Genomic DNA, 24,036 nt, shown 5'->3' with positions numbered 1-24,036 from the left:
TTGGTACAAGCAATTTTTAGTAGCTCATGTGAAATTAATGCGATTTGTAGTATTTTTATGGTGTGCGGTGACTTTGAAAATAATTGATTGCACCAACAAGTGCGAAACACAAATGAACTTACCTCGCGCTGAAATAACAGCGTAAGCAACTTGTAGAGCGACAACAAGCACAGCCAATGTTATAAGCAATTACTTGTTCAGTTGTTCAGTTTTACTTATTTAACAATAAATGATTTGCTTTAATTAGCCACACGGCATATTTGTACTTTATTCAAGTGGTTTTATGTAATTTACGCTTAATCTGAAACAAGGGATTTTATAAACAATTTGTGAAAAATGACGTCTCCGCAAAATGTACGACAACGTAAAGTGAGTAAAAGTAAAATAAAATACTTCGTTTAAGTTAATATAGTAAATCAGGTCTTTAACTAACCACTAGCTAGAATTTCAGTCAAATTTTGTACGCTAAGAAAAGACCTAGAAGTTATTAGGTGAAATGTAAGATAAACAGGTTTTACCGGCTTTCTTCGGATTGAGCTAAACAACTCCAAAATTTCGTACTTTCACAAATAGTATTAATAGTTCATAAGGGTATTCAATTTAGTCGTTAAGCTGAACTGCATTAGTCTATTTATTAAAAACGCTCAAAGTTAGTTTAGAAACTTTGCACTCTTGTTGGGAATTACACACAATAAAATAAATATATGTTTTTTTTATAATAATATTCGATAAAATCTCCTAATCTACAAATTATTGTGTAGATTATTTAACAACGAGTGTTCATATTTTCATTGCAAGTGATTACGGTACCCATTCCAACAATAAAGTGTAATTTAGTGTCTGATTAAAAAATTGGCTTTTCTATATATAACTTCTCAATTTGTTGCCAAGTTTAATGACACTAATGTTGTAGCAAACATTATAGTGGGTATTGTTGAAGCGGCAAAAAAAAAACTAATTAAATAAATGAGATAAGTAAGGACGTTTTATTGTAACCAGAAAGAACATTCCGAATAAATAATGGGGGATTTCTGATCTCTAACTGATATACATAAATCCGTATGGTTCTTGTAATGTTAACCCGACTGTAGAGGAAAAGTAAATAAGCGCACCAATTCCATTGTATTTAAGGCTAAATAATTTGTATCTTAATCTACAAGTACAAGCAGTGCACTAACTGTATGAGCGCGTTCTACAAGATAACTTTTTTTTTTTTTGAAGCAACAGAGCACCTCATAACTTTTGTAAGAGGGGAAGACGAGGAAAGAAGAAAAACACTGAGTCGCTCAAACCACTAAAACTTTGCAAGCAACGGAGTTGCCCTGTGAGAACGATTTAACAGCACCAAAAGAGAATTCGCAAAGTTGAAGCAACAAAAGTTTCCATGCTTGAACAAGGTCTAAGTGCACATTTGCTTGAAATGTGTTCGACAGAAAGATTCTGAAGATAAGCGAAATGGAAAAGTAAGCAAGCAGCAGTTTTTTAGATACGGCATTTTAAAAGACATATGGCGGAGGAAAATTATATATTTTGGCCACATTATTCAGGGGACGAATATGAAATATTGCAAATAGTAATTCCAGATCGATGGTTGCAGAGGAACCTGCTGAAATATGACATATTTAGAGAACGATAAAATAGGAATAGACTAAAAGCAATCGGCAATGCACAAGTTTCAGGTAGGTAGGTAGGTGAAATGGTTGAAGTACCACTCTGGCACTAGCAAAGTAGCACTAAATCGACATTTCGATACCATTATGAGACCTCCAACAGGCAGCTATCTACAGTCAACCAGAGATGTTGATGTAATGGAGTAGATTGATTGGATTTAGATTGACGCACTGTCTCAGGCTGTGGAAGAAAGGAGCACCCAGTAACCTTAATCGTCAAACCCGGACATTTGCAATGGCGATACTCTTGATACCAATATGAGTATCTCCTTTTATATTCCATAAGGTTCTGTCTCGATATTATTCGTGTTATCGTTTCTACTTTTCCTCACTCTTTCTTTGTGCTGTGTCATGTAGTATTGGTATCTATACATGAATTTTATCGCAATCTATTCAAGCACTTCAGACGGCATTCGTTTGTTTTTAACTTCTGCGAAAATTTTTGCAGCGTCATCTGCGTGCTATAACCGCAATTGCTTGTGGTATTGCCCAATTCGATGACGATACAAATTTTGATCGTCGAAAAGTAAGGTATGGAGTTACATAACCAAGAAGAACCTTCTACTTCTTCCATATCCATGTTCTTTATATTTATTTTTTCCAAAGATTTATTAAATCTTCTGATTTGCTTAGATTATAATCAGCCGTGTTCGATCAACTTGCTGGTACAAAGTTTTGAGTTTCCCCTCAAAATGAAATGTCACATTGTTCTCTCAATTTCCCCTACTTTGCTAAAGTTTTTTGCAGAGAACTTTATGTGTGCAAACGCCAAACGTTCAATTTAAATTGAAATTAATTTCTATACAAAACAAGGCGACTACATATAAGGTGATACCAAAATATGAAACACAAAGAAAAGACGTTACCTGTCTGAAAAATGAAACTTTCTACCAACTTCAGTCATCAATGTTACGTTTGAAAAGCCGTGCGTATGAAACACAATGTGCATATATACATATGCATATGTAACTGAAGCTGGAGGAAACGAGGCACATCTTTTATCTAATCTGAAATGAATGTACTTAAATTAAAAAATATAAAAAATCTCAAAATAATCAAAACGATGTTTAAGTAAGTACGAAAATATGTTCTATGCTAAACAAACATAAAAAACAAATTTCTACTGACATCAAAAGATATATGTACATATCGTCCCCTTAGTATTAAAATAGAAAATGAATTTCAAACTTTTTGTCGAAAGTAGCTCTCACTCAAATCTCGTTATGTCTGTAAATATTTATTATTTTGACCCACTTTGTGGAACTAGAATTTGACAAAATTTTGACCACATATTAAATCGACGATGGAGAATCCAAAAATTCAATAAAAAAATAATAGCCTATGAGCACATAGGCTATTGTTATACTAAGGGGACGATATATAATTGGCGCGTACTCCCTTTTTCGATGTTTGGCCGAGCTCCTCCTCCTATTTGTGGCGAGCGTCTTGATGTTGTTCCAAAAATGGAGGGACCTACAGTTTCAAGCCGACTCCTAACGGCAGATATTTCTTATGAGGAACTTTTTCATGGCAGAAATACACTCGGAGCTTTGCCATTGTCTGCCGAGGGGCGACCGCTATTAGAAAAACGCGTTTCTTAATTTTTTGATCTTTCACCGAGATTCGAACCGACGTTCACTCTCTGAATTCCGAATGGTAGTCACGCACCAACCCATTCGGCCACGGCGGCAAAAGATACGATTCGAAATTAAAGACCTCTTGACCTATTACAGATCCATATGTAAGTAAAAACTAAACTCTAAGCTGGTCGTCAAAAAGGCATTTTTATAACTAAAAAATATATTAAAAATATTTGTTATTGTACTTGTTTTTAATGTAACCATAAAAATTTTAATTTGGCATAGCAACTCCGCCAATACCTCAAACAAAAAGACTAAGCATCACTGTACAGAAAAATAACTTAAAGCACTCTTATTTTTCCTTTTTTTTTATAGGCTTCCTAGGTATGCAATAGAGTGAGTGCTTGTCATTGCACAGATCCATTAGTACAAACCCACTCAGCTGGAAAAAAACGATAAATATCTATGCATTGTCACTGAATTCAAGCTGGCTTTGTGAAAAGATGATACAGTAGAAGGTTTGGCCTTCCGAAGCAAATTTTGGCTATTACGTCATGGGGATTTTGTTCGCTAATTTCGCACGCATTTTTACTCTTTTTCAATCAGTCGTTCAGACCACGTTGTTAAGATACAACAACGATGTAACATTGAACAGTGGGTGCGTTAATTTTTTCGTACATAACCAGTTTGTTTCCAACCTCTGTCGTTAATAAACCATTGTCATAAACTGTTACGTCAGCAAATCAGCTGATTCATTCAAAGCCGCTGAGAGCCCAGGAACAATTTGATGTTGTATTCTGTACACCCTGTATCATACCAAATAAAGAGCAGAGAACTAAAGAGCATGCGGCAGCCTTTAATCGATGGTATAGCTTTTTTCTTTTTCGAATTCATTTTGTAGAGGACATACAAAATTATATACTTAATTTAATCTTTTTTCCACTTATCACGACATGATAAAAATTATCAACGAGCTGTTGCTATATATATATACGTTTCAAGACTATTGTGTCTTATTATCTATGAGCGGGAGATTTACTATGAAGAAAACGCAAGTCATACCTAACGAGTCATTGCATTGTTTTTGTTGTAAATAAAAGAGTATGTAAACTGTCTGAAGACGTGAATGATCAGATCGCCGGAGCTCAAAAATTATGCCTGGAGAACTTTATGTTTTTGTTTTCTAAGAAACGCACGTTTAGTCTTTACAATTGAAAAATTATTTTAATTTAAGCAAACTAATAGAAATGAAGTGCCGCATGTTAAATTGTGAAATCATGAATGATAACAAAAAAACCCTAAATGCATTTTTTTTGCGTTTTTTTGCTGATAACGCTGTGTCAAGGAAGTGCTTGTGTGTATAATTTCTTGTGTTTGGCAGTTTCTATTGCTTTCGCTTACTCTTCCTCACGTTCTCTGCTTTCTCTTCACAAGCAAGTAATCTTTCTTCCTTTTGTTTGTTTATTTGAAGAGATGACATCAGGGCGAATTCGGAAACGAAATGAAAACTTGCATTCTATCAATTTTAGGAAACTGTTTTGTTAAATTATTTTTAATCCTACATGAAATTGAGGTCAGCCAATAAATATAATACTTATGGCATATTTTCCAGGCAGGAGCAAAATCATTGTCTTAAATCTTTGAGTAGTACAAAAATGTCGTCACCTAAGGTGTAGCTAATGTAAACTTTTTGGGTGTTTGGCTGCAATCCTCCTCCTATTTGTGACGTGCGTCTTGATGTTGTTCCGCAAATGGAGGGACCTACAGTTTTAAGCCGACTCCGAACGGAAGATGGTTTTTTATGAGGAGATTTTTCATAGCAGAAATACACTCGGAGGTTTGCCGATATTATTTTTAGCCGTGAGAATATTTGTACTTCCTTTCCCTCGATATGACCTTGTATGAATTCGTTTAAGTTATATATTTTTGCCCAACAAGAGGAACCAGGCTATACACAATCATTGTTTCCACGACAGTCGGTTCTACGTTACCGAAACGACCCGGATTTATATCCGGTTAAGGACTGTCACTCCAGCAGCAATCCCCGTATGTAAAAATGCGGAATGTTTATGCTGCTACAACAACAATAAAACACAATCATTGTACACATCCATAAGTAAAAACACTTACAGCTGGTTGTCGAAAAATTCCCACAGCTAAGGTCAGCTGATTGCAAAACGCTCTTTTATCCAACATAGTTGCATAAAAAATTATTAAATTTCAAAGAAAATCATATCAAAAAGTCTAAAAACTGGCGTAAAAACTCAAATACTTCTCAATAAAAAGCGTTATTTTAGCTAAGAAAAATATTTGTTATTGTAAATTTTCCAACTCAAAGATACTATTTTGTATTTTTTGTTGTGGATATTCCATTATTTTTAATGTTATCACAAAAATTCGAAATTGGTGTAGCAACCCCACCAATACGCTCACACAAAAAGACCATGTACTCACACCATCACACACTTGACTGCCTGTCAAACTCACACCAAGGGTGCTTGCAAAAAAATAGAAAGAAGAATAGTGGTTTTACTTTTATATTTGTACAATGTACACAATAGAGCTTACCCTTTCTTATGCCTTACATATTTCACCCGCCTCACATTAAAGACGCTTTGACCCGACCAAAGGAGAGCACGCGCTTTCTCAGATTTAAAGAGCTATAGAACATTTTTTGTCCGGACTCAAGCAATAAAATCATGAAAATATTCAAGCTGTCAGTAGCTCTACAAAAATTGTTTCCATAGCTGAGTCGGAATGCTGCCGGAATTATTCGAAATTGTATCTACCGAAATATAACTTAAATTAAATTGATTTTTTTTTATTTTGTTACCTTATTTTTAAATTTTTTATTTATTTTACCTAAGTAGCTAACTGGTGCCAGCACTCATCGACGTAAACGCAGGCCCCTGTCAGTTGATATGATGACATTAATGAGAGCCCCACGTAAATGAAAAATTACCACCTTTCCGTTCCGTAGTATAGTAGATTTTATCGTGGGATTTTGGAAATTTCCCTAGAATCGTGTCAGCTGATTGGTCTCTCACATTACAGTGCTGCCAAACAGTACATTTCGAAATCATTTACAAAATAAACATTAAAAAATTTCAATTTTTTTTTAAATAACTTCAAAACAATGTGGAATAATGTGAATTATTGATAAATGAACTATTTGCATCTGTTGATTTTTGGCTTTGGTTTATTATACAATGAAAAATTGTAACTGATAACGCGGATGTGTGATAAAGTATGTAAGCAAAAAAATCAATGGCAACATTGTGTAGAATAGATACAACCAAACACAAACACACCAAACCGATGAATTGTGTAAATATGTAATTAAAAGAACGCAGTTGTTCTCTACGGGACAAACGTTGATGAGTGTGAGCATTTTTTTTCTTATTCAATTTTTATTTCACGCACTGCCAAAGTGTACCCACTGTAAAGGAACGTTGAGAGAACGGAACGTAAGTTTTCAACGTATACAGAGAACGTATAATCAAGTTTCTCTGGCGTCTATGACCACTTTGTGATTTAAGTGAACAGCTGGTTTTCGATATTAGATCCCCTTATGTTTTATTTTATGCCGCACTTCATCTGTGACAACAAATTTTTTTTTACCCAATAGCTGCCGCATATGCAGATGAAAATTTTGGCAAAAGCCGATAGTTTTATTTTAGCGGTCTTAATTCACATAAAAGTAGACGAAATCTTTGTGCAAAATGTTTAACTGAGATATGTAAAGTTAAAGACGAACCGCACAATGAAATTTGAGTATCAGTTGGTAAGTCGTAAAGCTTTAAGGAATATTTAGGGTACATTTGTTACATGCATAGGAGAAGCATAGAGATTAATGAAATGTGAATTGTTTTATTTTTAATTACAACAGTTGAACTTAAACGATGATCAGGCAGGTGGTGCTGCGCCTAGTCGGCGCAAGTCTTCCTCGCCAAACGGTGCGTCGAAAGGTTTACCTAGAGGACTAAAGCTTTCGTTCCTGTGTCTGGTTCTATCGGCAACGTTGCTTCTGTTCTTTTTCGGTAAGTGAACCGCATACACACACAATTTACGTTCAATATGCATGTGTTTAATCGGCAAAATGCAACTAAAAACTTCTACACACTCAGGCGTTTATATGGATTCCACCAGCCCGTTCTTAGTGCGCTTGGCATCGAAACTGGGTTACACACGCAATCAATTTGCGGTCATCATCGATGCAGGTTCGACTGGTAGCCGTGTGTTGGCTTACAAATTCGATAGAAGTTTTATTGGTATGTAAAAAAAAAAATGTATGCTTTTTCTTGCCATTGTTTTTTATGACCTCAAAAATAATTTTCTTTTGTTTTCAAGATAATAAGCTGGTCTTGTCTGAGGAACTCTTCAAAGAACGCAAACCTGGCCTATCGTCGTTCGCAGAGAATCCAGCAAAAGGCGCACATTCCATTAAATTGCTACTTGATGACGCTAAAGCATTTATACCCAAAGAGAAATGGGCGTCGACGCCACTTGTACTCAAAGCCACAGCTGGTCTGCGGCTTCTGCCACAACACAAAGCTGAAAATCTCTTAAATGCCGTGCGTGAACTTTTTGCGAAGTCAGAATTTAGCGTCGAGCCAGATGCAATTGAAATTATGGATGGCACAGATGAAGGCATTTTCTCATGGTTCACAGTGAACTTTTTGCTAGGTCGTCTATCGAAAACAAATCAAGCTGCTGCGCTCGACTTGGGCGGTGGCAGCACACAAGTAACCTATGCGCCAACCGACCCTGATCAGTTACCGCTCTACGAGAAATACATGCACGAGGTAAACACACTAAACCGGAAAATCGATGTATTTACACACAGCTACTTAGGGTTGGGTTTGATGGCGGCGCGTCACTCTGTATTTACAAAGGGCTACAACAAGGATGTGAATAATGTGGAAACAGTGTGTGTAAATCCAATAATATATAATCGCACGTGGACTTACTCAAATGTGGAATATCAAATTAGGTAAGTTGCGTAAATACAAAAGAAATAAATGAGGATTGAATTGTATGAGAAGAATTTTTCTATACGATATTTAATTTACAGCGGCAAACCAAATACGAAATCAACAGCAGAAGAACCAGTTGTGGACTTTGAACAGTGTTTGGAAGCAGTTAAAACGCAGGTTCTACCGCTAGTCAAGCCAAAGCCATTCACCTTGAAACAACACACCGTAGCTGCATTCAGCTATTACTTTGAGCGCGCAATAGAATCCGGGCTTATTGATCCTTTCCAGGGCGGCGAGATCACAGTGGCTGCATACCGCAAGAAGGCAGAAGAGGTGTGTAGCATTGCGAATGACGAACAACCCTTCATGTGCTTCGATTTGACGTTTATTTCGGTGTTGCTGCGCGAAGGATTTGGACTCGGTGATAGTAAAAAGATAAAGGTAACTATTTAAAAAAATTTAAACTTAATAACTGAAGCTAATTAACATTATTTACAGCTTTACAAAAAAATTGATGGTCATGAAATTTCATGGGCGCTGGGATGTGCTTATAACGTATTGACTAGCGATGAGAAATATAATTCCTAAATCTTAAAAATCTATACGAGTAACAATAATGAAACACAAAAAAACAGAAAAAAAACACGCAACGCATCCAACAAAGTATACAAATTTGTATGTAGGAATATAATATATAATATTTGTAGCATAAAAATTAAAAGTGCTTTGTAGGTATAGTAAAACAAAAAACACAAATATTTGGCCTGTTTGGTATAGAGGCGACGCCCGATTTGGCAACAAGTCGACACTTGCTAATACTCGTAGCTGGAGCGTCGGTGATAGGAGTCGATTATCAACAACGACTTGTCGCTAACAATGATATTTAACTAAATGCCTTGGTGCCTTACAAACTAAAATAATTTGTCTTCAATTTTAATTCAACAACATAGGGAAGTGTTTATAGTTTGACCTTTGAAAATAATCTTTTTGCGCATAATATGGATGTGTGTTATGGGATTATTTCACTATTAATTTACGAACATATCAGCTTTAAACACTATGTGTTTATTTTAAGTTTGTGAATGTAAAATTTATTTTTGTTTCTTGAAAAGTATTGTATCACGCTTTAAGGGGTTATACGCAGTTATGAAGCAAATAAAAGACGGGTTGTCAAGGATTTATCCTGAAGAAACTTCAGAATATTTTAATTTGAAAATTTTTGGCGGTTATAAAAGCATCCTTCAAGAACGTAACAAAATTTTTTATTTATGAAAATGTTGATTATAGAGCGCGCTGCAGGCGATTTCTGGAACCTCCTTTAAAAAAAGACGATTTACGGTGTACATCGTAACTCAGGATTGGATTATCTGAAATCAAAAAACCAAACAAATTTTGTTAATATATTAGATTATCTAGTAATTAATCGTTCGGCTAATCAAAATAGTGAATTTTCACAAAATGGCAGCTTTTAAAAGAAATGATTTTGATTTTTACGTTAAAATTTGGCCGTAAATTGATTATAAAATGGAAAATAAGTATCAGATTTACAAAAGGAACGATTAATTACTAGAAAATGTATCTTTAAAGATTGAGTTAAAACGGTTGACCGATCAAACAAGCCGTTTTCGAGATATCGTGTACACCGACTTGAAAAATGCCGTTTTGAAAAAAACACGTTTAAAGTTTCAATACCTACCTTAAAACGTGCCGAGGCATCTCTACATATTTAGGTATAACTCCGAAAGTATTGCTTAGATCTACTTCAAATTTCGTGCGTATACTTTTGAATATATGTACATTACAAAAATGCAATAAAAAAATCGATTTTTTTGAAAGTCATAACTGCGTATAACCCCTTAATATATACTCACGTATGTATACATATGCCTATGTATATAAATTAGACAACAATCTTTTGAGAGAGATCGAGATTTCTAAATTGTTTGAATTGTGTAAATAAAAAAATAATTGTCATTTGTTACAAACAATGCACAGATGTATATATAATAAATACTTTCTTTTTCCCTGTAGTTTATTAATAAGAATTCACTTAGTAAAAAAATAAATGAAATTAAAAATTAGGTGAAAAATATTTTATTTATGAAAGTACAAAAAGTAAGTAGCCCAGGGTTGGTGTTGTAGTTCCAAGTGCGTTAGCCTGCTTGCGTGTTGTTGTAGTTCCAAGTGCGTTAGTCTGCTTCGTTGTTGTTGTCGTTGTAGCAATAACTGCTGGCTTCGTGTTTAGTGCTGGTGAGAGAGCTGGGATGTGTTGCATTGAGAGATTTCATTCACAAAACTGACAAGTCGGGGAGGAGAACAGAGGAGAAGATATTGTTTGTTTGTTAACAGTAATAGTAGCCCCGCCAGTGTCGGGTATATCACCTGTCATCTTCGTCTAGCTCATCTAGGGGTAGGCCCAGGAAACATGCTGTTTCGACGTGATGGGTCCAGAGGGAGAGGGGTGTTAGATGAGTCGGTTTTAGGGAGCATGTGAAAAGGTGGTTAGTGTCGTGCGGGGTGCCTTCACATTCCCATGGCAGCCGGTTCTACGTTACCGGAATGACTCGGGTTTTCCCCGACCAAGGGCTGCCGCCCCAGTAAACTAGCCCTATCTAGTAAACAGGAGAAGATATTCGTGTGTTGTTGTTGTAGCAGCATAAACATTCCCCATATATCCTGGTTATTGTTGTTGTAGCAGTGAGAGATATATCCTGGTCGCATGGTGAAAAGATTTTTAGAGGTGTAGACGGCTATTCGGCTCTGAGCGAATTTCACAGATATGCCGACGTCATTCGTTTTGTGTTTCACTAAGCTAAAGCTAAATTTTATGAGCTAAACTTAACCTTAATTTTGTGAAACACAAAACGAGTGACGTAGAATCCAAAGTTCCTCTCAAAATTTGTTTTCACCATTCCTAACGAGCTAACCTAGTATCTATCATGTTGTTTTTGTTGTAGCAGCATAAACATTCCCCATACTTACATAGGGGGAATGCTGCTGGAGTGATAGTCATGGATATAAATCCGTGTCGTTTCGGTAACATAAAACCGACTGTCGTGGGAACCTGTTCGTGTGTTAGTTTAGCATGCCCAATCCTCAGTCGAACGAAAGTTGTGATTTGTTGTTTGGAAAAGGAAATTGAGAATAGGGATTTTCTACAATTTATTAGTGTGGATAGATAATGCAAAAGGGGTAAATGCTATATTAAATCGCTCTTAGAATTATACAGTTTTAGCTTTACGATCATGAAATAAATTTAATAAAACTCATGGCAATTTTTTCTAAATTATATGTATATGTAGATATTTTTATTAATGATATTCATTGTATTAGTAGTTTGTCATTTTTTGTAGGTCTTTAACTATGGTCTCTTACATTTTCATTGTCTATTTAACTTTATAAACTAAGCTTAAATGTAAAGGTGTATATTTGAATTGTTTAGTGCAAAAATAAAGCTACACAATATTTCTTTGATACGGTCAATGCAATAAAAAAATAGATTGGGGCTACAGTAGTTGCGTAATTTACATGCATTATTCAACTATTTTCCTGTCTTTCGGAGATATTCAATTTAGTTGACAGTGTTTTCGTCGATTGTTAGTATAAGAAAGTAAACAAAATATGTTAACAAATTTCACTTTTTACCGATTTGGTAGCACTTGCAGGTATAACAAAAAAAATTCCTTTCAACAATATCTTTTACAATTTTGCGCATAACAGCTGCTTTTGTTATTTAATTAAACCTTGCACTTTATTTTCTTATTATGGTCTTGGCAGTATCTGTGGATTTACGCCCAAGCGATCGATTACGTATTGGGGCATGCAAAGAGTTGGATTAATCGCCTTGAGTCCGTCAAAGCCCAATAAAGAGAGCGCGCCAATGCCAAAGAGCGTGTGAAATATGTCAGGCAAATTCCCAGTGCGATCAGCAAAGCCACCAGTTTCATGATCTTGACACGAGAGTATGAACTGCTTCAACTTTTCAGCACTAATCCAATGCAGACGTCCCATTATAGTTAATGAGGAGAGCACCCACCATGAATAGCAGACGTCTGGCAGTTTTTCAGGACGTCCATTTAGACCACCAGAGGGTAATTGGCGTTCACACAACCACCAGCCCAACTTATCGATATCGAGTAAATGTAACCTTTTCGTCAACGATAAAAATCCCACACAGCAATATATGAGCCCGGCATGAGATTCGGCGCCCGGTTTCGAACCGAAGCCACCATCAGTTTGATTACAACAGGACATTACGAATTTTACAGCGCGGTCAACGTTAATAGTGCCTTCCATACGTCCCAATAGCGAAAGTATTGCAACGGCGCAAAAGCTAAAACGTGTATCAACCTCACCCCATTTGTCACCAAAAAAGCTGCCATCGAATTGTTGCAAACCAACAACATAGCGCACAACAGCTTCACAGTCAATTTCATTCAAAGCATCATAAATGCAGAGAATTTGTATGGCAGACAGCGTATACAGTATGTGTGGATCGTGACCTTCACAGGGCGCAAATCCACCTGTCGCTGGGCATTGGCATCGCCGTACGAAGTCTATGATAAAGGCACGATCCAAACGTTCCAGTTGATTCATGATGTCCAAGGCTGTGACACCCCAATAGATGCCCGACATCCGTAGAAACTCCGTCATGCAGTATTCATAATCGTCCTGATCTTTTCCGTGATTCTCAATATATTCCACATGCTTCCAAAAGTATAAGTCCGAAGTGTTCTTGTCATTATTTGCGTCCACAGTGTTTGACTTGGCAAATGTTGTAAAATCCATTTGTGCGCCTTTTCTTTAACCGTTTTAGTTCTGCTTCAATATGGCTTTTGGCTTTATCTACAATGCTGTACTGATTAATTTAATTTTACTGCTTTCAGATAGCCTTATTGGTTAATTGAGGAAACCAAAAAAAAATTTGGTGCGATGTCCAAAAAAAATACGAATGTCAGCTGAGTGAATCGTGGAAGGTTGACAAAAAAGTTATGCGCCGTGGTAGCATAAATTTAACGGCGTTGTTATTGAAATGGTGCTTAAAGCGCATTTAGAAAAGGATCAACACATTTACCAAAAAAAAAATAAACACTATATGAAGCATAACATCCCTACAATATATCTAGAGGAATATAGTATTTTATACAATTTATGCAACGATCCGTTTATATCAAAGTGGTTTAAACAAAGTGGAAGAAGTATTTGATGTACACTTATTTGACAAAACGAAAATAAATATTTTTTATTGGTGCACATTAACCCGTTTGTGTTTTTGTTAACTGAGGTAGTCCTTTCACTCTCAAAGTTGAATTATTTCATATCGATTTTACTTATATTACATATAAATATTTAAATATTAACAAATAAAGTTATGTTTTTATTTTTGTAAAATAAAGCAATTGACTAGCAAAAAACAAAAATTTTATGAAAATCATAATTTTTTTGGGCCCCTGACTACCCCTAACGCCTTAAAGCTAACATTTTATAGGATTTTGAATTTTAAGCTTTGACTATTCAAGAACGAATTTTTTTGTTGAAAAAAACTAAGTTAAAAACGTATTAAGTCAGCGACGATATATTATTCAATATATGAAAATTAGCATACAGAAAAATTAAAGGTCATATAAATTACTTCACTACAAATACGTATGACAGATGATGGAGTTGTCAGAGAAGCGCTACTTTGTTCGTGACGAATTTGACGTCAGTATAGAAAATAAACAACCCTTTGAGCGAAAATACATGCCCCTGGAACTGTTTGTGTGTTCGATATATTCCATATTATTTGCTTCCCACTCACTTTCACATATTTTAGCTCTTCTTTTGGTTTGTTTATTTTCTGTACTGACGTCGCGGCCCTTGGAAAGGCGTAATATTGTATTCTGTCATTCTTGATAGACCCTTCTTGCATGCGTCTGTTCGTATACTTTTATATAATATTATACAACAATAATTGTGACTTAAGATCATTATTTAATGTTTTATCATTTTGGAAACAGTCGTTAAAAAAGAAAAAGGTATTACTGCTATTTTACTAAACAGTAATGGTACCGAACTTGGTTTAGAATAATCTTAAAATTGTATACGAACAGACCTCGTCTTGATCCACAGCCCACATTTTTCTTTTATTTTTATTTTATTCTTTGCTTGTGATTGCTCATCGTTTCTTTCTTTATCGTCATAGCCGTGATTCGTGGAAGTAGCGGAGTTGCAGCAGCAACGGCAGTAGTGGAGAATAGAAATCTAATATTCCACCTTAAAAATCACACAATTTTTTAATTCATGGAGTAAATGTGGGAAATTCGAAGTGAAAAAGCTTAAATCAGTTTGTGTAATTTGATTCTAATTTAAAACTGCAGATAGGTAAAAGCCCATTGTGGAATAGCGAAAAGGCATTGTGTAGTGGAAAATTTGCAACGCTGGCTGAAGCGAAAGAAATAGCGAAGACGCAACGAGGAACTGGAAGTAGTGGAAGCAGCAGGAGCAGCACGGTTGGTGTATGCAAACGTAATAAAGGAAGCAGCGATATAATTATTGCTACCGTTTTTGACGTTGTGCCAACCATCAACAGCAAAAGAAATAATAAAATCGTCAGAAATAGCAATTTAAAAATTTCACATGGATTATTCATGAAGGAATGTATGCGGAGCAGTGCGAGCAGCAGTAGAAGGAAAAGACGAAAGTGAAAGGCAAGGCAAAGAGGCAGCAGAGCTACAGCAGCAGCAGACTTCAATTTAGCGTAAGCAGCGAACAAAAGGCGAAAAGTAGGAAGAGTGACAGACAGTAAAAATATTCGGAAGACAAATTGCTGTGTTGCGATTTAATCGCTGCATAAATTCGTCAAATTGGGATATAGTCAATACCGTGTGAAAAAAACAAGGTGTAAAAACTTTGTGCACACAAACCCACCGTTCGCTGTCAGCCAGAAATGTCCAATGGTGACGAGGTGCTAGACAATTGGGAAGAAATTGATGAAGTCGGTGTAAGTAGTGCCTTCATAACTGTTTTGTTTATGAAAAATATTCAAATAACATGTTTTATTATACTATCGATTCTTAGTTGACAAACACACTCCAGAAGATACAGCAAAAACAACGGGATACGCAACAAAAAACCGATAGTGCCAAACAGTGCTCAAATTTGCCAACAAGTTCAGCAAGCGCACCTGCATCTTCATTAGCAGTGTTTCCACAAACAACAAACACAACTTCAACAGTTGAACCCAACCAATTTACGCTCTCGAAAGTAGAATTTCCAACACCTGCTGTCGCCGCAACCGTTCCGATGAAACTGCTACAGCGCAATGCAAATATACAAAATGCCAGTGGTAGTAATATTTCAGGCACAACAGCTGGGGCTGCTGCTGGAACTGCGGATTTGCAATCACCACTCGATGATATGGCCGCTTCATTTCAGCCGGTAATGATGTTGCTGCACAAACCTGCCGATGAATACCAGTCTACAACTTATGCGACACCAACTAACTTGCAAACAGTGAAGATACTGCGTCGTCCAACTCAATCGATGGAACCGCGTAACAACGGCATAAAGCCGCGCCAACCTATCAAAACGTTGCAGCAACGCGAGCAAGAGTACGCTGAGGCGCGTTTGCGCATTCTCGGTTCTGCGAAAAATCCCGAAGACGATGTGGGGTGAGTAGAAATAACAAAATGATGGGCATAAAAAAAATGTATTTTTTTGCACTTTGCCCAACATATTTTGTATGCACATACTTATATGATAACGTGTCTAAAATTATGATTTGCAATTTTTTCAGGTCGCCAACCTCTGCAAATAGTTCATCCGCAACAACAACCGTAGCTGTTAACACGATTGCCAGCATAAATAATACGTACAAGGGCAACACAAACTCCCCAAAAGTCAGTCAGTCCGGCAGCAATGCTGGTGGGGGTAGTGGTGTCGGTGGTAGTAATCTATATAATAACTACTACAACCATCAGCAACAGCAACAGCAACAACAACAACAACAACAGCAGCAACAACAGCAACAGCAACAAGCTAATTATTATTATATGCAACAACAACAGAAACAGCATCAGCAACAACAACAACAGCAGATACCACCCGCTTATAACTCTCGTTCAATGTCAGCGCTGCTGCCACTTCCGCTACCGACTACGCCCCAGCAACAGCATCAACATCCAAAGGCTCAGCCGCAGACTCAACACCAAACTTGGTCGCCCGTGGTCGGTGGCAGTGTATCGTCTTCGGCATTAAGACAGCAACAGCAAGAGACCATTCTACGTTTGCCACGCGGCCCTGATGGCTCGGTTGGCTTTCAGATGCGTCGGTAACGCGGTTGAACGTCTACAAAACACTCACACGTCGCCGTCATCGCCAAAATCTTTTGTTATTAATGCTCAATGCGTTGCTGGGTCGGTCCAATTGCGATTTTTAGTTTTCTGATACATTGCTTGATTAAATTTTGCCAATATTTTAGTTGTCCAAATAATATTCTGTCCCATAATAACTCAGACTGGCCTTAGAAAACGCATGTAAGCTCGTATGCAAAAACATTAAAAATACAATATTGGCCGATTATATCATTTCACAGACAATTTTACAAAAGCAGAAAACCATTTTTTTCTTTGTTTAAAATTTTAATCTAACTGTATTTCAATCAATTATAACAGAAAGATTATCTAATCATATGTTTATAATAACTCTTTTTTTTATATATACACCTAATACGTGGATATGTGCGTGCTTATCAATTACTACATATTATTTTGAAAATGTCTGAAGAAACGAAGAATGTTCGTTGGGTTGTTTTGTTTGAGAAAGAAAAATCTTCGGCAAAATTGCATGACCCAATCTTATTAACGCCACTAAAAAGTATAGAAAATAAATTGTAAAAGAAAAACGTTAATGTAAATCATTCATTGAGATTTCCAATTTGTCTGGTGCTATTGCAAATTACATTTGTATATGTGAATAGCGTATGTGTATCATGTTTATTTGAATTAAAGAACGGTATTTTGGAGAACAATTTTCAAATCATTCTACGATTCAATTTTCTTTCAAATCAACGTTAAAATATTGAATGGGAGTGATTTCTTGGAAAAATTAGCCGTAATATTTTTTATCTTCATACAGTTTGCGTTCATCGAACTATGAGCGGTAACTAACTCGAGACTCGAAGTGAGGAGATTTTTTTGTGATGAATGTGCTTTACTGCATAAGGACTACGACTTCACTTGTTGGAGTAAGGTAAGATTGTTGAAAAGTATTTTTTATAGTGCTTTGTATCAAAAACAATAAAGATTCCTTATTTTTTATAGGCCACATTTTGCGCAATTGAAATGAAACGGGGAAAAGTAAGTTTTTATTTAATAAATACTGCTTTGAAATTTAATATTGTCTATTTATTGCTTTTAGAGCAAAGTTTAAGTTCAACTGAAACGAAGTTATGGGCCCATATTTTCAAAGAATACGTTCGGCGCGGTACAACTTCGGCAATAAACAGCTGATTATCAGCAACAGCTCATTAAAAAAGTAACAGAACCGTAATAGCATAAACAGACGGTGGTGTTAAGCGGGATTAACGACTTAATTCGAAACGTTCCCCCCACAGTCGGTTCTGCGTAACCGGAACGACCTGGATTTATATCCGGCCAAGTACTGTTACTTCAGCAGCATTCCCCGCATATGTATTAGGAATGTTTATGCTGTTTTATCTAAGTGCAACTAATCCGGCTGAACTATTAGACTTAATTCCCATGATCGGATTAAGGGAGTTTTCGATGGCAGCACTGCCGACAAACAACAGTTAATACCTGTTGTGAATGAAAAATGGATGTATTAGGGTGCGACCAGAGTGAGCGCTGAAAGCCGAGCCGAGATTGTCAATGCGATAAATATTGTCGGCGCGATAAAATTGATTACATACAAGTCAATACAAATAAGCTTGTGTATAACACAATGAACGCCGACAAGAGCAGAGAGCAAAGCCGATGAGTGCGAGAAAACAGTTTCAAAGCGTTTTGCGCGCTTTTTTGCATTGTTGATGTTTACGTTTTAGAGTGCAGTTGTGTTTTTTAATGGTTTAAAAATAAACAGAAGTGGATATCAATCAAATAATAAGTGAAATTTTTTCCCGGCCTGCTTTGTGGGACCAAAAAAACAAATTGTATCACAATCGTGTTTGTGTGGAAAAACTGTGGACATCGGTTGTAGCAGAAATAAAAGTACCAAGTAAGTAATATTACATATTATTTGAGTTTATTGAGGCATAGATAGTTACAAAAGTGATCTCTTATTAATCTACTATTCTTGACGCTAGTTTTATTGATTTCATTTTGCGGTTCTTTTGTGTTTTGCTTCTCAACTTCTTCTCTCAAGTTTTCATCCAAACCCTCTCGATCAATGATAATATTGTGCAGTAGGCAAATTGCCTTAATAATTACTTTGGCAAGGGAAGGATCGGTTTCTATCGGTTTCCATAAAATTCTAAATTTGGCATTTATAAGTCCAAAAGCGCATTCAATGCACTTTCTAGCCCTTGAAAGGCGCGCATTAAAATACTCGTGGTCTTCAGTGCAGTCTTTTCTGCTATATGGCCGTAATAAACATTCCAAAAGGGGATAGGCTTCATCACCATGAAAAACATATGGCAAAGTTTGGTTAGTATTTGGTAGACTTGTGCTTCGCGGTACCTGTAGTTCCCCAGTTTTTAAAAGTTTATAAATTTGAGAAGAACTGAAAGTACCACCATCACTTTGCTTTCCATACCCTCCAACTTCGATCGCAATAAATTTGCAGTTGGCATCGGAAATACCTTGTAACACAATGGAAAAAAATGTTTGTAATTATAAGACAATGAGCCAGAACTTGCTGGATACTTAATACGTATGTATGTATGTGCTTTCCATCAATAGCACCAATGCAATTTGGGAAGTTCCATAAATTCCAGTATTGCGCTGCAACTTCTTCCAAGTGGTTTTTAGTTGGCGGCGGCATATGGACAGGAAATAACTCCTCCCATAGCGTTTCTTTTACAATTAGTCCAACAGTTGATTTGCCAAGTCTAAACGAAAAAGCCAGCGACGCAAACGATGCACCAGTAGCCAAATATCTAAATAAAGAGATTGTCTTTTGTTAAAATGTTTGTAATATGAAAAATTTTTTTTTCAGAGGAAGATTTGAAGAAAAAATGGAAATATTTGCGCGACCAATTCCGGAGTGAACTGAGGAAGTTTCCAACACCAAAGTCTGGTGATGCTGATGACACTGCATCACAAATCACTTCAACTTGGCCATACTTCCAGTCTCTCCTTTTTTTAAAGGATCAGATGAAATATAGAAATTTAAGTGGAAATTTAAAGCCAGGGAAATTTAAGAAAAGTCAGGTGGAGGAGTATGAAAATGAAGACGTCCACAACACATCACAATTTGAGGAAAGTGAGGAAATGTATGAAAGCTTTGAAACAAACCCTGAATCATGCCCAAAGAGGAAACGGACTGCGAACAGCAGCAGTGCCGAACTGTTAGAAATAGAAAAAAAAATTACTTTTGCTTGAAAAAAGAAATTCAGAAAAAAAAACAGTCTTGGACGAAGATGAGGCCTTTTTTTTAACATTACTGCCGCATATTCGGAAATTGGAGCCGGAAAAAAAATGTTTATCCAGGATGGAAATGCAGAATACACAGAACTGTGCAACGAACGCTCACGCTATGAAACAATTTTCTCTCCAATTAGCACCTCCTCTGAGAACGTGTACTCAATTGATTTGAGCACATCAGGACATTTTCAGTCCAGCACATTTGTGCCAATTGAAATCACAAATGAACCAACCACTTCATCATTTGCCTCCATACAAATTGGAAGTGAGCCATTATTGGACCAAATACAAACAGCAAAAAAGACGCCAATTTATTACACTGACTCGATACATAAATAGTTTTTTATAAATACAAATTATTACATGAAATATAATTGAATTAAACAAAGTATTAAAGAATTATTTTACCTCAGAGTCACTATCAATCTTTCGCAAGAAGTTACTGGCACCTTATTAAAATTTGTCCAGTTCTTGTTTAGTTTCACACCTATCTTGTCCAGAATGTAATCAAATGTTTCAATTTTCATTCGGGTATATTGTTGAAATTTAGCTGGATATTTTCTTAAATCATTATATAAATGATGAAATTCACCAAATTCATTCCTTTTTACTGTAATTGGATGTTTTCCAAACTCTTTTGTGTTAATAATTGCATTAAGCAAAATACTCTTCATCAGATGAATCCATTACCGTGTACAGCAATTTTATTAACACAAATGAACAACAAAATTAAATGACATAAGAGCAAAACACATGGAATAAACAGAATTTCAGCGCTGATTCTCGCATTCACTGTGTTATATACAAATTTTCTTCTCGCATGAAAATAAGCATCAATAAGCTCGGCTCGGCTCCGCTCGGCATCAGCGCTCACTCTGCTCGTACCCTTAGAACCTCGTAAGAGACTTCGTTTATTTAGGAACTTACTTTAACACCGTTAACATGTCGAGAAGTGCTACTTTGGACTAAGTCGCTATTGAGTAGTAAAGTCATCGACGAACAAAATTAACACTCTGCAAGGCTCCCAAGTCGCTTGCCGGCTGCACTTGGGGCAAAGACAAGGAAATGGTGCTGTCGACTTTCAAAGCAATAGGCCGATCGGTTCTAAACTATGCTGCGCCTGTCTGGTCGCCTGGAACCAGTGATTCGCAGTGGACGAAGCTTCAGACCTGCAATAAGGACCGCGACAGGATGTCTCTTGATGCCCCCGATACAACTCCTACACGACGAGGCCCACATGCTGCCTGTGAAGGAGCATAACAAATTGCTTAACAAGCAGTTTCTGTTACGGTGTTACCGCATGCCTCACCCATGCAGACACCTGCTTGAGCCTGAGCCACCTCCTAGGCACGTTAGGAGACATTTCCTCTATTACGCGAACGAGATCCAAGACAAAACCGACAGACAGCTACTGGATCGGACAGTGTACAGACAGGCCATAAACGACATTCACCGGGAGACTGTTATCACCTTCACAAGCTCCCGACCTCCGAATGCCGTTATCGGAGTCCAACCCCCACCAATCGCAAACGACGAGCTCCAACTTCCCCGAGAGTCCCGCGTAACCTTCGCCCAATTATGTTCTGGATACTGTAGAAGGTTAAACTCCTACTTATCCAGAATCGACCCCGACATACTAAGTGTAAAGGCACCCCGCACGACACTAACCACCTTTTCACACGCCCTTTAAAACCCAATCACCTAACACCCCTCTCCCTCTGGACCCAACCTGTCGAAACAGTTAGTTTCCTGGGCCTACCGTAAGATGAGCTAGACGAAGACGACCGGTGATTACACTACACTGACAGGGAAAAGTTACTGCTAAAACAACAACAACAAGGCTCTCATTATGCCCGTCCTAACGTATGGCGCAGAAGCATCCGATGAGGCGTCCCTTGGAGTGTGTGACGGCGAATAGCGCAGGCGATGGAACAATTAGCTGTATGAGTTTTATGAGCACATAGACATAGCACAGCGAATTAAGATCCAGCGGCTACGCTGGCTGGGTCATGTCGTCCATGTCGATGCGGTACCAGCTGGTGGCAGCAGAGGAAGAGAAAGGGCTCAGAAAGAACACTTGGTGTGTCCAACTGGCGCCGGTTAGCACTAGAAAGAAACGATTGTCGCCCTTTGTTAAACTCGACCAAAATTGCATAAGCGGTTATCACGCCAATCAAGAAGAAAAATAATGAAAACTAATTAAACTTTTAAAAGGCAGAACAAAAAAGGCTGGTTTCAATGCTAGTTTGCACTAAAACGTTCGAAATTGTATTGTTTTAAATTTCTAAAGTTTTTGTTTTTAATAAATTATTATTATTAAGTATCTGGTCAGCATTTATTGCCTGTGGTCCTATTTTTACTGACAAAACTATCCAATGAACAAATCAACTGCTCACTAATCTGTCACAATTCAATTTCAATCAGATTAACTGCCCTGGTAATCCGAACTAACGCCGCCGTCTGCCAATGCTATAATACGGCCCTTATTATTGCATGCGGTAAACCCATCCACCAACTGGGACTGAAAATTTTCGATTTGTACGGTCGCGCTATTTTCGGGATCTTGTTTTTAAAATTCCGGATATTCATAGAAAAAAAATTAAAGAAAATTTAGACATTCATAATTTGTTGCTTCAACTCGTTACTTGTGATGCTCGCGCTCTGGCTACACCATTTCTGTTCTCGTTCTTCTTTATGTTGTTGTTGACTGTAGACCAAAAATTAACAATTGCAAGGTTGAATTTGCCAAGTTAAAGCAACAAAAATGATCCTGTATGAACGCGGTCTAATGAAAGTTGTCTAATATCAGAAGAGAGATTTGGCAGCATTGAAAATAATGGAGTTATACCAGTTTTATGAGGTATAGCCATACTCGCTACGGCGAATCTTGTTCGATAACTGTGTTACTGCTTCACATGCAAATTTTTGGTAGGCTCCTATTGCGAAACCCACTGCGGTCAAGAAATACCGAAATGATAGAAAGGGTTTCTTCTAATACTGATCGCCCCTCGGCAGACAATGGTAAATTTTCGAGTATATTTAAGCTATGAATAAATTTCTCACAAAATATCATTTACTGTTTGGAGGCAACACAAAATTGTAGGTGTCTCCATTTGTGGAACAAGATTAAGACGCATACCACAACTTGGACGAGAGCTTGGGCAAGCACCAGCAAAGGACCCAGCGCTCATAAACCAAGTCAGCAGTGGGTGGGGAGGAACCAACGAAAGCAAGGATGCATATGACATATTATGACATGCATTGACATATTTTTCGATGTCCGCGTCATCATTCTTCGTGAATATGACGGACAGACAGCGTGTGGATAGTTCAATGTTGCAGTGGCTGCAAGCGTACAATTTCCGTGTACGCTTCGAACTCGTCGCAAACGACTGTATTTTTACGCCGGCCTATTTTACATGTTCATTATGTACGAATTTTTGACGAGAAAAGGCACCCACCTATAGCTTCAGAATTGTTCTCCGCGACTTTTGCTTATTCTTCAAGATGAAATGGCATCAGAAGATCAAAGAAGCTGTAACTGCGGTACTGAACCGGTTAAATTTAGGGGATTAACAAGAATGCTTGCACTTATGGGAATACATATAACGGGAATCGTTGTATAGAGTTATTGAAAAATACCCATACTATATCTTGGGAGTGTTTCATGATTGGCTCGGCGTAATATCGATAGTCTAACCGGCTGATTATTCGACTGTCGAAATAAGTGCGCAAACGATTGTTGAGCGATTTGTTGGGCAGAACTCGTCCACATTAAATTCTTCAGTATGACGCAAAAAAAGGGCTAGCACGTCACTGCAGCGCTCTCCGCATAGCATTATATTTTCTGTGACTATGTATGGGGTTTTCGAGCCTTTAACACATTGAGTGCTAAACGTATTTGACGAAAATTTTCATTGAAGGCCAAGCAAGTTTTTGTGTCCCCTTTTGACGGAACTGTAATTGTAAAACCTATCATAGCTTTACGAGAATTCCAAAAACATATAAAAATGCATGAAAGCGCAGGATAAGGTCTAATGTGAAACAACCCCTGTCGTACATTTTCGTACGATGTGAAATCCCAGGAAGTATTTAGTGCCGTGAAATGAAATTGAAATTTGAAAAGGTCGAGCCAAGGAGCACCAGGAGGTTTGGTGGTTCCTAAAACACTCAGGCTAAAAAGCCCATTGTATTTCAAGCTCTGGAAAGGCTGTTGATAGTCAAGGAG

At 37.2% G+C, this 24,036-nt stretch overlaps 4 protein-coding genes across 5 annotated transcripts; 3 read left to right on the top strand and 1 right to left on the bottom strand.

Moving 5' to 3' along the window:
* LOC128863258 (nucleoside diphosphate phosphatase ENTPD5) lies at positions 1–10,249 on the top strand. Of its 2 annotated transcripts, none has more exons than XM_054102347.1 (6): positions 1–369; positions 7,140–7,290; positions 7,378–7,521; positions 7,601–8,243; positions 8,325–8,667; positions 8,725–10,249. In XM_054102347.1, exons 1-6 carry the CDS (start codon positions 337–339, stop codon positions 8,812–8,814), a joined length of 1,404 nt encoding a protein of 467 aa, XP_053958322.1. In that variant the 5' UTR covers positions 1–336; the 3' UTR covers positions 8,815–10,249. The 2 variants fall into 2 exon arrangements, with proteins under 2 accessions (XP_053958322.1, XP_053958323.1); XM_054102348.1 differs by lacking the exon at positions 1–369 and adding an exon at positions 6,756–7,034.
* Positions 10,250–11,507: 1,258 nt separating this feature from the next.
* Positions 11,508–13,188, bottom strand: LOC128862746 (geranylgeranyl transferase type-2 subunit beta). The gene has a single exon (XM_054101452.1). The coding sequence runs from the start codon at positions 13,012–13,014 to the stop codon at positions 11,989–11,991; it is 1,026 nt and encodes a 341-aa protein (XP_053957427.1). The 5' UTR covers positions 13,015–13,188; the 3' UTR covers positions 11,508–11,988.
* A 1,209-nt stretch (positions 13,189–14,397) lies between these two features.
* Positions 14,398–17,247, top strand: LOC128862745 (probable serine/threonine-protein kinase yakA). Its single transcript, XM_054101451.1, has 4 exons — positions 14,398–14,519; positions 14,586–15,208; positions 15,286–15,878; positions 16,004–17,247. Exons 2-4 carry the CDS (start codon positions 15,155–15,157, stop codon positions 16,539–16,541), a joined length of 1,185 nt encoding a protein of 394 aa, XP_053957426.1. The 5' UTR covers positions 14,398–14,519; positions 14,586–15,154; the 3' UTR covers positions 16,542–17,247.
* Positions 17,248–17,360: 113 nt separating this feature from the next.
* LOC128863587 (transcription factor Adf-1-like) lies at positions 17,361–20,640 on the top strand. The gene is made up of 3 exons (XM_054102818.1): positions 17,361–17,367; positions 18,307–18,441; positions 19,381–20,640. Exons 1-3 carry the CDS (start codon positions 17,361–17,363, stop codon positions 19,764–19,766), a joined length of 528 nt encoding a protein of 175 aa, XP_053958793.1. The 3' UTR covers positions 19,767–20,640.
* Positions 20,641–24,036: the final 3,396 nt, after the last annotated feature.

This window comes from Anastrepha ludens, chromosome 5 (genome assembly GCF_028408465.1).
Source record: "Anastrepha ludens isolate Willacy chromosome 5, idAnaLude1.1, whole genome shotgun sequence".
NCBI classification, from domain to species: Eukaryota; Metazoa; Arthropoda; class Insecta; order Diptera; family Tephritidae; genus Anastrepha; species Anastrepha ludens.
Note: the sequence above shows the minus strand (reverse complement) of the source record. Positions and strands in the feature narration are given on the sequence as shown.

Bases quoted from the DNA above. Each gene is read 5' to 3' on its own strand.
- LOC128862745 (XM_054101451.1), top strand. From the start codon at position 15,155: ATGTCCAATGGTGACGAGGTGCTAGACAATTGGGAAGAAATTGATGAA. The intron at 15,209-15,285 runs GTAAGTAGTGCC...ATCGATTCTTAG, and splicing joins AAGAAATTGATGAAGTCGGT to TTGACAAACACACTCCAGAA. The intron at 15,879-16,003 runs GTGAGTAGAAAT...CAATTTTTTCAG, and splicing joins AATCCCGAAGACGATGTGGG to GTCGCCAACCTCTGCAAATA.
- LOC128863587 (XM_054102818.1), top strand. The intron at 18,442-19,380 runs GTAAGTAATATT...TTTTTTTTTCAG, and splicing joins AGCAGAAATAAAAGTACCAA to AGGAAGATTTGAAGAAAAAA.
- LOC128862746 (XM_054101452.1), bottom strand. From the start codon at position 13,014: ATGGATTTTACAACATTTGCCAAGTCAAACACTGTGGACGCAAATAAT.
- LOC128863258 (XM_054102347.1), top strand. From the start codon at position 337: ATGACGTCTCCGCAAAATGTACGACAACGTAAA. The intron at 370-7,139 runs GTGAGTAAAAGT...TAATTACAACAG, and splicing joins AAAATGTACGACAACGTAAA to TTGAACTTAAACGATGATCA. The intron at 8,244-8,324 runs GTAAGTTGCGTA...TTTAATTTACAG, and splicing joins AATGTGGAATATCAAATTAG to CGGCAAACCAAATACGAAAT.